Source organism: Dermacentor andersoni, chromosome 7 (assembly GCF_023375885.2).
Source record: "Dermacentor andersoni chromosome 7, qqDerAnde1_hic_scaffold, whole genome shotgun sequence".
NCBI lineage: Eukaryota > Metazoa > Arthropoda > Arachnida > Ixodida > Ixodidae > Dermacentor > Dermacentor andersoni.
This window is the reverse complement of record NC_092820.1, coordinates 99,759,953-99,773,454: the sequence shown is the minus strand read 5'-3', so window position 1 is coordinate 99,773,454 and position 13,502 is coordinate 99,759,953. Positions and strand designations below refer to the sequence as shown.

At 48.2% G+C, this 13,502-nt stretch overlaps 1 protein-coding gene across 1 annotated transcript in view; it reads left to right on the top strand.

Annotated features, from left to right (window-relative positions):
* The first annotated feature begins 1,270 nt into the window (after positions 1-1,270).
* Positions 1,271-13,502, top strand: part of LOC126534070 (cystatin-2-like) — a 21,278-nt gene continuing 9,046 nt past the window's right edge. Inside the window, exons 1-2 of the mRNA XM_055072600.2 lie at positions 1,271-1,479; positions 2,776-3,024. Of these exons, the coding sequence (XP_054928575.1) occupies positions 2,782-3,024 (243 nt within the window). The 5' untranslated portion in view covers positions 1,271-1,479; positions 2,776-2,781. The remainder of the gene's footprint in view (positions 1,480-2,775; positions 3,025-13,502) is intronic.

Sequence of the window (13,502 nt, the reverse complement as noted above, 5' to 3'; positions counted from 1 at the left end):
GTAGTGGAGGACTCCGGAAATTTCGGCCACCTGGGGATCTTTAACGTGCACCTAAATCTAAGTACACGGGTGTTTTCGCATTTCGCCCCCATCGAAATGCGGCCGCCATGGCCGGGATTCGATCCCGCGACCTCGTGCTCAGCAGCCCAACACCATATCTATTGAGCAACCACGGCGGGTATGAGTGAACCTTATTTACTAAGCTTTGGCTATGTGCGCTCTCCATTTCCCGAACCTGAGAGCTTTCGTTATGCAATATTCGCTTTTAATAATACTACCACTATATGAAAAGGCTCAGCCATCGCCCTTATTGGGCGACCCAATGTCTCTTTTACTTTAACTTTCGTTAAAACAGACTACAACGACAAATGGAAAAATGAAGACGACGAGAAAGAGAGCAGCAGTAACAGTATTACCGGAATAAACAATTTCTTATTATTCAACGAGGCAATCTGCCTTGAGAATTCGCAAATATATATTTCGTTCACTTTCACTTCTGATTAAGTTTGACTCTATCCATTGTCCATTTCTAATAGCAGAGTTCATAATCCACGAGATGAGGCGAGATTAGTGCAGTAACATATTGTCCGCTACTGCTGTGCTAGCTCACCCAGCATCAAAATAAAGTTACTACAAGGGACCCAGAATATTTTTCAGTGCACGAAGATCGTACGCAAACATTGAAACTCACAGGTGTGCCTCTTATCGCCGCATGCACCTAAAGTAAAAAATCAGGGCCACGTACGTGCGTATGCTCTCGTTCAATGTATGTTTTTCTTTTTTTTAAATAAAAAGCCGAGGCAGTTTTCAGGCCGAAAAACTGTCAAGCCCTTGAATGCGACCAACAGCACGGAGACGAATCAAAACGCCTTTTCCTCCTTTCTGAAAACGCGCTATATATTCGTGAATAATACATTCATCTGTGGTATGCGAATTGTGCACGTGGTAGAGAGAAAAAAAAAAAAAGAAATACGACACCCCTTGCTCGGCATCGCTGCCAGTCCTGTGGGGTCTGGATCTTCCGCTGAATTCAGCCACGCGTGGGTTCCCCAAATAAAGCTGGCGAGAACACGCCCGAGCGTAATACACTCGCGCCCACGTTTTCATGTGTCCATCACGAGGCGTGAATGTTCAGCGCCTCCAAACAGCGAATGGGTCACTTCTCGCGTCATGATTTGGATGTCTCTTCAGAAATTGAGCTTTCTTGCCAGAATTCAGACGCACGCCGACGAGCCTTGTCGAGCTGTCGACGTAAAATTGTCGCGCACACGACCTAGTACTGCTCGCCCCATACACGTGAGACGAACAGCTGGGGTGGAACCAAAAAATCCCCTGCGCCAAATTGTGCGCCCAGGACATCGTTGGCTGCCGCACGCGATCGCTGGTTGCGCGGGCCGACTATATACGCCGACGTCGGAGAGATATCGGACGAGTGTGCATCCCAGCCTTTTTGGTGCGTTCCAGTCCAGATCGTTCTGGGTAAGCAACATTGGAATTACTAACTAAGGCTTAAATTGTGTCCGCGCCTAGCGTATGCTCATACTTTCAAAGTGACCTCAATATTGCCGTAGCGCCACGGCACTAATACTTTTGTAAATCGCTTGCAGGAGTTAATTTTGTTCTTGTGCTCTAGTTAATCTATAATACTCCGAATGCTTGCGATATCAGTTTTATCTGCTGCATGAATGTTTACGTTGGGAGGTTGTTTGTGTATTGCAGGATTACACTAAGAAATACTGCTTGCGAGACTCTTCTGCGCCATGCTAAGTATCCGTAAACCTAAGGAGACAAGGCAGTTAAAATTTGCATATAGAAGACGTCAAGAAAAGCAGGGGTAGGGTGGGAGATGGAAATTCAAGACAATGAGGAAAACGAGAACAAGGTGAAAGTAGGCTCCTGCTTTCACCTAGTTCTGGTTTTCCTCATTATATAGAAGACACGTTATTCGCGTACCCATGAACTAGTACTGCACAAGAAATAAGGTGATAAATAATAAAATTATAATTGCCCCATCAACAGTCGGTTAGCAAACAAGTGGGCATGAGTTTACTTGTGCCTTATGTATCATGTAGATACGCGCTCTTTCTGCGAGCGCCGCAGGACTAGCACACGAGTGCATAAAACATGAAGGTATTTTTTGGCTCGTTTCAAAGACGAATATTACGCAAGTTGAGTTTAGCTTAGCAATCACCACACCATACACAGGAGTACTTAACGCAAGACTAGCAATAATAATGCTATTCAGCTGTCCCTGCCGTATGCTTGCTTCTCGACCTGTAATTGGCAAAGTGTTTGTTCATTATCAGACTGAGCGTAGCAGACACACTATTCATATGAACAAAAATTAATTATGCAGTTTTGTGCCTCAAAAACCACGATCTCATTATAAGACACCTCGTAGTGGAGGCGGGTGGGGGGGGGGGGGGGGGGGCGCTTCGCATTCGTTTCGACCACCTGGGGTTCCTTAACGTGCACCCATTACACGGTACGCGATGGTTGTGGCATTCCGCCCCACCAGAATGCGACCGCCATAGTCGGCATCGAACCCTCGACCTCGAGCGTAACTGCGCAATGCCACAGCCACGGGGCTACGGTGGCGGGCACTCATAGCGTTCGCTGCTATTACAATTTCCCTGAAAAATTATAATTACTTCCTGCGGTCTTCAGAAGTTCCTTTCGTCAGAGTTGAAACGGGTGCACCCTGTGATACTACGAATTACGTACGATGCTATTTATTTTAATACTCGCTCCTTTCTTTTCTTTTTTTTCTTGCAGCAAGGCATGGGGAAATACGGGCATGGCCGTGGTACACCTCAGTTCCCCACATTTTTCCTGCTTTTACTGCTGACGTTCGAAGCGACGCGTTGCGTCGGTTTCGGGGACCAACCGGTACTGGGAGGGTGGGTGCAGCAGGACCCACGAGACCCAGCCTTCCTTATCGCGGCACGCTTCGCCGAACGGAAGGCTGCGATGCAAGGCGGTCATCGATACCGCGTGCTCCGGGTCACGTCTGCGTGGACCCAGGTAAGACCACTTCTCTATGCGGCGAGGCTTCTCAGAGGGCTGACGGTTTTTGCTGCTCTTATTGAAGCGAACGGCTCTTAAGTGGGACGCAGTGAAATTCGTTTAACGAGGAGACCTGTGACCGCGGAGAGTCAACGTTTTCGTGCTGTGCAAGACGGAAAAGGAAACACAGACAACGAAATTAAGCAGACTCAACTGCAGCAGACATGTGCCCGCGTTGAAGCAATAACTTCTAAAGCATTCGAAACACTCGGATTAATGAGAGGATGCTCACGTCAGGCTATCCCGAACAAAAAAAAAAAATTACATAAATCTCTCTGGTTCGCTCTGAAAATACAATATGCGTCATTAATTTGGAACCCACATCAATATACCTCATTAATAAACTAGAGTCTGTTCAGAATAAAGCGGCCCGATTTATAACAAGAAATTACTAACGTCATTCCAGCACCACTAATATTAAAACATAACTAAACCTGCCATCACTAGAGCAGATTGCTGGCAATATTATCTAATTTTCACAAGCTTTATCAAAATCACTCGTCATTCGAGGCTTCTCACATAAAGCCTACCTATCGCATTTTCGCTCGCCTATCAAAGTTGTAAACCAGCATCCACGTACAAACCTCTTAAAAAAAACTCGCCACTGTTTGGGGCCATCCGTCGTTGGAATAATCTACCACACGGCGTCGTGTCTATAGTAAGTCATGCGAGATTTTTACATATGCTGAATAGTTCGCTGAGCATCCCCCAATAGTTGTGTCTGAATTCGTATGTCTACAAGCTTTTAATATTTTTTTATGTATGTGGGTGTCATTTAGTGTCTGTTTCATTGATGTCGCTGTTAATGACTGTTCATCTGTTTTCTGTAACCCCCTCTGTTTACTGTAACACCCCATCCTCGCCGCGCCCTATCTAACTCCCAGAAAGGGCCTTTGGGGTATGTGAAAAAAAAAAAAAAAAACACCCGTCACGTGGGCGCGCTGGAACTGTCCGTGCGAAAGAAATTGCCTTGTGCGAGCAACCCGAGCAAAGCGGGACTATACTCGGACGGACCCTCGGCTTTTTATATGTGCAAACTTAAATCTAGAGCAAGGATACCTGACCTTTGATGCAAAGTTGCTTCTCAAGAGGCCCATGATGTCATGGATAGTTGTGCAATTCTACACACTTGCATCCGCGGCACAAAGCTTTTAATTCGGCCAGTAGCAATACAGGATGGCTATCCAAACCACAGTTTCCTTCTTTTTTATTGGCTGCTTTTTACAAGGCTCCTTCGCGAAACGCACCATACCTGACACACGACAAAAAAAAAAAAAAGAAAAAAGAAAACAGAACAAGAAAAGAAAAGAAAACAGAAGAAGCTGGATTAGTGACTCGGGCAAGAATGGTTCGCATTACAACATCGGCGCTTTCGTGCAGAGGTCGATGTGCGGAAATCGATAGTAAGGCTTAGAGCTGACGTTCGAGCTCATCGGACGATGTTACAACACGCGCGGACGAACCAGCATGCCAGGCCCCTCCTGCTGCGCTGAGCAACGGTCAGAGCCACGACAGCTACCTCGGTGGCGCACACCAGAATCGAGGGACCGTCGGCAGCAACGTTACTTCGCACAAGCGCAATTTGCGCACCACGGCGCTTATACGCTAGCAGCAGGAACACAGATGCCGCAGTGGCTTCGCTCCAGAGCCGACTTAGTGCAACGCGAGGGGTTTCGACTTTTTCGCTACTAAGCACGCCGCGGGTCTCTGAGGACCTTCTAACCCTCCACGGGCCGTCGATACGGCGGCAGCATAGCGGCGGTGATCGCGAACAGGCTTCCAGCGTCCATATAGCGTAACAACAACAACAACAACAACAACAACAACAACAACAACAACAACAACACTGATAAAAAAACTTGTTGCGAAATGGTAGATTGCTGTTCAAAATCGCATAATGCATGGTTAGCATTCAAATACTACACTACATATACAGTATTAGATATTAGGATAGCGTTAGACAACTATTTGTTCTTTTATAAAGAAGTAATGCGGGAGAAATGAAAAATATTCTTAGGTAAAAGCTGAGTGTGAACGTTGTACAGTGTTTCCGAAGTTGCCCCTTTTTTCTATACGTCCTGCGAATGTTTACATCATGAAAGTTAGGCATAGAATCACAATTGTGCTGTTGCATTTGGCTTACCGGACCAGGTTGTCATGCTTATGTGCGAACTCTCTTACGCTTACGTTTGCTGCGTACGACAAAAGCAGGATATTCATCAAAATTACGAATGTGCGCTTCGCACAGTCGAAACAAAGCTGCCTTGAAATATAGCTTAAAACCCGTCTAATCGTGCGATACATATGTTAGGAATATTTTCTGAAGTAAAATAGATATTGAAATAGGTCTGTATATACGATGACCTTGATTCACAACCACGAAAAGCAAATTGAAAGAAAGCGACGAAGAGGCTAATGTGTGACGAGTAATGATAAAGTGACGGCTTGCTGAAGACACGGTCAAAAACACGGTCACCGGGCTCTTATTCCACGTCGCGACGTCTAAGATTGTAGCGTCGGTTGTCCTTCATTTGTGTTGTATCGATGCGCAGGCGGGCGAGTTGTGGTTCTTCGACGCGCTGAAGGTAGGCGTCGGCGTCGCGATTGACTTTGTCAATGACTCGTGGCAACATTGCGTCGATAGTCACCCTCGGGTTCTTTCCGTTAACAAGACTGAAAGGCCTGATCCGCGTTGTTTCTTGCTCTGGTGTGTTGTAAGAGAATGTTATGTACAGAAGAACTGCGTCCCCAGGCCTTGCGTTCGACGTTGACGTAAATTGCTAACATGTCGGCGGGGGTCTTGTTTAGGCGTTTTGTAATTCCGCGGTTGATAGGCTATGGTCCTACGGTGACTTGTGTCGTTACATTGCAGGATGGCTTGAGTAAGCTCTTCTGTGAAAGCCGTTTCTCGGTCGGTGATGAGGATTTCTGCGGCACCATGTCGTAGCACGATATTTTCGACAAAGAATTTCTCCACTTCAGCCCCGTACTTTAGGGCAGGGCTTTGGTACCGGCGTAGCGGGTGAGGTTGTCGGTGGCTACCACCGTCCGCTTATTCCCTGATGTTAATGTCGGAAAGAGCCCGAATAAGTGCATTCAGATCAGCTGAAAAGGTCGGCGAGGAGGCTTTATTGACTGTATCAATCCCACTAGCCTTGTTGGTGTTGTCTTGAGCCGCTTGCAGTCTCGGCAAGTCTTGACGTAGTGAGCGACGCTGGCAGCGAGGCGCGGCCGGTAATACTCCTCCTGCATCCTAGAGAGCGTGCAGGAGAACCCAAGGCACCCAGCGGCCGGGTCGTCGTGCAGGGCGTGGAGAACTTCCGGCCGCAGTGCTGAGGGTTGTTGGCGCGGGGTGGTAAAAAGTGGTTTTTCACAAGGACGTCATTTCGCAAAGAAGTCGAAGGCCATCCTCGCCTACATACCCTTTCAACAATGTCCATTTTGCCTTCCAATTACTCATCAAGGCTTCTTAGCTCCGCTGCTGTTCGGCGTAGTCGTCTGCGCCTATTGTTCCCTAGAAGGTGTCCCCCTCTTCTTCATCTTCTCGTGGCTCGTCCAAGACGGGCAATAGGCATCACAGTAGTTCCGTTCCGACTTGTATGTCACGATGATGTTAAAGTTATGCAGTCTGAGGCTCCATTGTGCAACCCTTTAAATTTGCCAGCCAACACAATGTGTGGTGGTCTCTCAAGACTTTGAAAGGCCTACCGTATAGGCAAGGCCGAAATTTCACAGTTGCCCGAATGATTCCAAGGCATTCCTTTTCCGAAAATAAAATAATTGGCTTCGGCTTTCGATAGCGAGCGGCTAGCGTAAGCTAAAACTCTTTCAAGTCCGTCTGTCCTTTGGACTAACACGGCACCGAGGCCTACGCTACTTGAGTGGGTGTGAATTTCGATATCAGCTTCTTTGTCGAAGCGTGCAACTTCTGACGGTGACTACAGGCGTCGTTTCAGTTCTTGAAATGTTTAGACTGGTGACGTTACCCCACTTCTACTCGGCGTTATATTTCGTTAGAGTAGTCGATTGCTCGTCGATGTACGAAAAGCCCTTGACAAAGCGTCTGCGATTGACACACATACCAAGCGATCTGCGCGCTGCCTCCTTGTCGATGGGCTGCTGAAACTTTGCGATGGCAGCTGTCTTCTGTGGGTCGAGACAGACGCCAGACATGCTGATGACGTGGCCCAGGAACAGCAGCTCTTCGTACTCAAAGCGGCGCTTTTCCGATTTCAGGGTAAGTCCATATTGCTTGATTCCGTCTAGTACTGTTCCGAGGCGCTTCAGGTGTTCGACAAAAGTGGCGGAAAAATCCATGATGTCATACAGTTACAGAAGGCAGATTGGCTACTTTTAGTCAGCCAACACTATGTCTATGACGCGCTAGAACGTGCGAGGTGCTGAGCAAAGCCCGAACTGCACGACCTTGAAGTCGACGAGACCCCTCGGCGTAATAAACGCCGCCTTCTCTCGATCCCTCTCGTTAACTTCAACTTGTCAGTGACCAGTCTTGAGATCCATCGACGAAAAATTACTTTGAATATCAGAGTCGATCCAAGGCGTCATATACCCATGGAAGAGGATTATACGTCTTCCCTTGTGATTTTTTTCAGGAGACGATAGTCGGCGCCCAAACGCAGAGTTCATTCCTTTTTCTTCACCAACACTACAGGTCATGCCCACTGGCTTTTAGACGGCTTGATGATGTCTTCGTGCAGCATCTCGTCGAATTGTTGCTTTACAGCTTCATGTTCTGGTGTCGAAACTCTGTACAGGCTCCGATGTAGGGGTCGATCACATTCTTTGGTTATTATGCGATGCTTTAAGATTCGTGTTCGTTACATTCTTGAATACCACGCAAAGGTGTGCGTGTGCTGCAGATGGAGACCTTTGACTTGTTCTTGTTTAGGCCTACGAAGACTCGGCTTAATATCGAAGGCTGGTTCAGGAACACGGCCGTCGTTGTAAGTTTGGTAGAACACAGGAGCAGAAGCGCATCGCTTACTGCTGCAACATGTCCATATAAACAATCTTCATGCCCTTGTTCAAGTCCTCAAATTCAAGTTGAAGTTTGCCATCAGTAACAACGCTCTTTCTCGGCGCAATTGCACGATTCCCCTTGCGACGCCAATTTCTCGGTCGAACAAAAGGCGTTGTCCACTGTCGATGATCGCTTCTAAGTCTGCCGTGTCTTCTGCGCTGACGGAAATCATTACGTGGCACGAGGCGGCATAGTGACTTGATCTGCCAGCACAGTCAAGATACGGTGACTCGGAGAGCTCTCCGGCAGTATCACTTGGTCTTCGGTAGCGTTATTGATACGGACTTCAAATTGATGAATGCACTGTTGGTTCACAAAGTCTATGCCGACAAGACGCGTCTCGTGAGCATTGTTCAGGATAATGAAGGTCGCAGGGTAGGTGCTGTCATTACGGGTAATTCTCGCTGTGGAGATTCGAATCGGCGTTATTAGGTGTCCTCCAGCTGTACGAATTTGAGGGCCTTCCCGTGCAGTGTTAACTTTCATCAACTGGGCGGCGAACGGCCCACATGAAACGGAGTAGTCGAGATAGTTTTTTCGGTGTCTTCACCAGCTGCGAGGGATCTTCAGCATTTCGATGAACAGCAACCGCACCTCCATCGGCTGGATTTTAGTTTTACAGATATGTGCTTACAGACCGGCCACGGGCTGGACCAGTGCATGGTCGGCGCTGCGGCGACAGGCAGCGTCCTGATGACGGCGAACGGGAATACTGTTGAGGTCTCCGCTGGTTGTTTCCAGGTGTTGGGCGAAGTCACGAGGGCGGTCGCCTGGCAGCTGGTAAGGCACAATGACAGCGAAGCGTCGTGGATCCATCTAGCGGAGTGTTCAACGACTGTAGACATGGCCTTGTTCACCTCAGTGATATCAAAACAGGCAGTGGTCGGGGACGCGCCAATGCCCGTCTTTAGTGGGAAGTTATGCGGGGCAGCAGCTGGGCGTGCTGGCTACTGCGGTGGTAGCTGGCGACAGGATTGGCGGCGTTACGGGGCCTTGGCGCGGGCGCGGCGGGGAAACCTGGCGGGGTGCGACGGCGGCATAGTTCAAGGTATCAGGTTGCGGCTGCGGCGGTTGCGAAATTCTAATGGATTGCTGGATTTCGTCATGGACAATGTCTGCAATTAAGAGCACTTGAGGCTGTGACGAAGATGATGACGATGAAGCTGCGTTGAAGACAGCAACTTCTTTGGCTCCTCTCGCACGATCACTCTGATGGTTTCGAGCAGGTGTTCGGTGTCTAGTGCTCCAGCTTCAACGCAGTTCCTATTCGGCGTACAGCAGTCGTATTTCCTGTTGCGTATCTCCAGAATTATTATGACGCCGCTGGCCTGAGAAAGAAACTCTTCGACGGCCTTCAGCGGGTTCCATATCATCCCGGCGAACACTTCTTGCTTAGCAACTACGAAGTGAACTTTGTTCTCTTCGGACCTGTTGAGGTCGGCGCGGCAAAAGAGCCGAGTCACCTCTTCCGTAACAATTGCAGTGCTCTCATTCGATAGCGATGATCGGGCTTCTAGCAGAACTTAAGCCATTTCCATGCGTACAACGTTGGTGAACGTCTTCAGGAAGTGGTTTTGAAACATGTCCCATGTCGCTAATGTAGAATCCCGATTCTAGAACCAAGTTGTCGCGGCGTCTTGCATGTAGAAATACAGGTGGTGCAGCTAGTCTTCAGAATCACAGTAGTAGTAGTAGTAGTAGTAGTAGTAGTAGTAGTACTAGTAGTAGTAGTAGTAGTAGTAGTAAACGACTTTATTGGGGTCCTGAGTAGCTAAGCGGCGGCCTGCAGGTCCCTACCCAGCCGCTGGCTAGTCCCATGTCGGAACAGAGAGGCCATGTCTCTCCGCTCGTTCACGGGCCCTCTGGAAAGCCAGGAGCTGGACGTCTTGTTTCATGTCTGTGATGGCCTTCGTCCAATCTTCTTCTCGGTTAAAATCCTGTAAAACAGGGCACTGCCAGGGCATGTGATTTAATGAGCTAAATTCAGTGCCACAATCTGGGCAGAGTGGATCAATGTCCGGGTGGAGCATGTTCAGAAAGCCCCTAGAGGGTTAGGACCCCGTCTGGAGCATGCGGAGCGTGCTAGCTTGTGACCTGTTGAGCTTATGACGGGGGAAAGGAAAACTCTGCCTATTCCCTCTGTAATGAGACGTGATTTCATAAAAAGTAACTAGTGGATCACTGTGGACGAGCTCTCCCGAACTCACCCGAGACACCATTCCGTCGCGGCATACGAAACCTCGCGCACGGTCGGGGGCTATCTCATTGGGGTTCAGGTGACCGGGTAATATGTCTGGTCCCATGTGAGCTGGGAACCAGACTATGTGGTGAACAACGTCAGAGGGGTGTTTGCCCTTCAGAATCCTGGCTGCTTCTTTGGCTATCAATCCCGATGCGAACGCTCTAACGGCTGCTCGGGAGTCCGCGTACACCGTAGTGCGTTTTGAGTCAAGTAATGCGAGAGCTATAGCAGCCTGTTCCGTCACATCGACCGAGGAGGTCTTCAGCGAGGCTGACTAGAAGAGTTCTCCCCTGTCATTGACTATGGCTACGGAGAACTTGTTGGCACTGGCGTGTCGCGCCGCGTCAACAAAGGTCTCTGTTCCGGATATGTTCTTTAAGAAAGTTCTAGCACTCCCCAACCTTCGACCTTTATTGTGTTGGGCGTGGACATTTCTTGGAAAAGGGTCTACAATAAAGGAGTTCTTTGTTTGAATATCAAGTTGCGTGGTATTTCCCTGATTGAAGCTAGGACGGAGGCCTGCCACATCCAGCAGTCCTCTGCCTGTTTTGGAGTTTGATAACATAATAATTTGTGCTGATCTTTGTGCTTCTGTTAATCCGAAGTTGTGTTGTGTACTCCCAATGTCATGAGTTTCTCTGTGCTAGCCGTGATTGGCACGCCGATCACCCTTTTGATACTTTTGCGCATAAGCATGTCTAATTTATCCATTTCCGTTTTCGTCCAATTGAGGGCCGCGTCTATGTAAATGACATGGCTGATGAGGAAAGCATGGTGAGCCCTAAGAAGTATATCCTCGCCTATTCCGCCTTTCTTGTTGGACACTCTCATAATTAATCTAATAACGTTCTTAGTTTTCGTGGTGAGTTGGGCGAGAGTCTTAGCGTTGCATCCCTTTGAGTTTATTGAAAGCCCTATTATTTTGATAGAGTCTACTCTCGGGATGGTGTGCCCATCTCTGGTACGAACGCTAATGGGCCCCTGATCGAGAGGGGTGAGTCCCCTAGCACACGACTAGCCTGTCTCTACAGCAGGAGTTCCGACTTTCCAGGCGAGAGTGCTAGTCCCGTACCTTCCAAGAAAGACTCTGTAACATCCAGAGCCTCCTGTAGAGCTTGTTCGACCGTAGCCTCCGATCCTCCAGGACACCAGATCGTAATATCGTCAGCATATAATGCATGACCTACGTAAGGAATTGCTGCAAGGCTTTCCGACAACTTGCGCATTGCTATATTAAACAGAAGGGGTGAGATAATTGCCCCTTGGGGAGTACCCCTGTTTCCGAGTGTGAAATATTCCGAGACTGATTGCCTCAACTTTATGGCCGCCGTCCTGCTCTCGAGGAAGGATGCAACGAAGGAGAATAATTTAACTCCTAAGTTCAAGGCCGATATCTCCTGAAGGATATAGTCATGTGCAATTGTATCGAATGCCTTGGATAGATCCAGTGCGAGGATCCCTTTTACGTCTTTGCTTTGAGAGTCGATTATCTGTGTTTTGAGCTTGAGCATGACATCCTGCTTTGAAAGCAGGGGCCTGAAACCAACCATATTATACGGGAATAGTTCGTTGCGCTCGATATGTCTCGATATCCTGTTATGCACTGCATGTGTCGCTATTTTGCTAATGCAAGAAGTAAGGGAGATAGGACGGAGGTTCTCCAAGCTGGTTGATTTACCTGGCTTGGGGATTAGGACAACTGTGCCCTTCTTCCAACTCTCCGGTACAATGCCCTCCTCCCATGCCTCATTTATCTCCTTCACTAAAGCTTGAATTGCTTTATAGTCCAAATTTCTTAAGAGCCGGTTAGTAACTCCGTCGGGGCCTGGGGCAGACCTTCCGTTTAAATTGTGCAGCACTGCCCTGATCTCAGCTTCCGAGAAGGGGACGTCCAGATCTGGGGCAGGCGCGCCCTCATACTGAGGTAGGGAAGAAGCTGGGCTTTGGCCAATTTGAAGGTATTTTGTTCGCTAGTTTCCGAAATATGGAGTCTTCTGAGATGCCTTCCATTTTTCCTTAATAATTAATTGGTCTATGACTAGTGTCTGATTACATTTGGATTGTCCATCGTCTAAGAGATGTTTGAAGAGGGTCCATTTGGCTCCCTTGCGCATTTTTCTATCCGCTGCCGAGCAGCCATCTCTCCATTGCTGTTTATTAAGTTCGGAGCAATGCTCCTCAATGAATTTATTGAGCTCCGCGATCTTTTTCCGTAAGCTGCGATTGAGTCTTTGTGTCTTCCATCTGTCGAGGAGAGAGCGTTTGGCTTCCAGGAGGTGCGCTAACCTTGCGTCCATCCCTGGGGTATCAAAATCTGTTACTATTTCCTTGGTGGCCTTCTCGACATCCATCTGGATCTGTACAAGCAGTTCACTGAACGTGTCGTATACTGCCTCATCTTCACCTCTTATTTTCCTAAAGAGGTCCCAGTCTGTGTATTTATAGGTTTTGGGAGGAGCTGCTATTATTTCCATCCTGAGTTCTATTATGTAGTGGTCGCTCCCCAAGTTCTCCTGTAAGTTGGACCCTGTGGTCACCGCATTTCTAGTGAAGCTGAGATCAGGCGTCGTGTCTCTGGCGACCAAGTTTCCCAGCCTCGTGGGGAAACGTGGGTCCGAGACTAGCGTTAGGTTTAGGTCTGTACTCGCTGCAACTAGGTTGGCCCCTTTTGTTGTTCATGTTATATAACCCCAAGCCGGGTGGGGAGCGTTGAAATCTCCTGCGACTATTAAGGGTTGCGATTTCGCAGAGGCTGCGACCCTATTTAGTAGTGAGCGGAGATTATGCTTATAAGCGGAAGGAGAGCTTTACAAGTTGAGAATGAAAATGTTACGTCGGATTTTTCCGTGGGGGATGATTTCAATTAACTGTGCCTCGAGACCGGATTTCTTATCCGAGTTACAAATTTTGACTTCGTGCTCCTGAAAAGAGGTGTCTTTCTTGATGAATGTGGCGATACCTCTGCCATTATTTCCTTTTTGGCTAACCGAACGGTAGCCCAATAAATTTACCTTCTCACTAAGTGTTTCTTGCAAGAGCAGGACGTGCGGCATTATTGCTTGTGCTTTGATGAGCTGCAATAGCGCAGCCTTGCGCCTTAAGAAGCTGGCGCAATTCAACTGCCACATAATTAGGTTTCCGGTTTGTCCACCA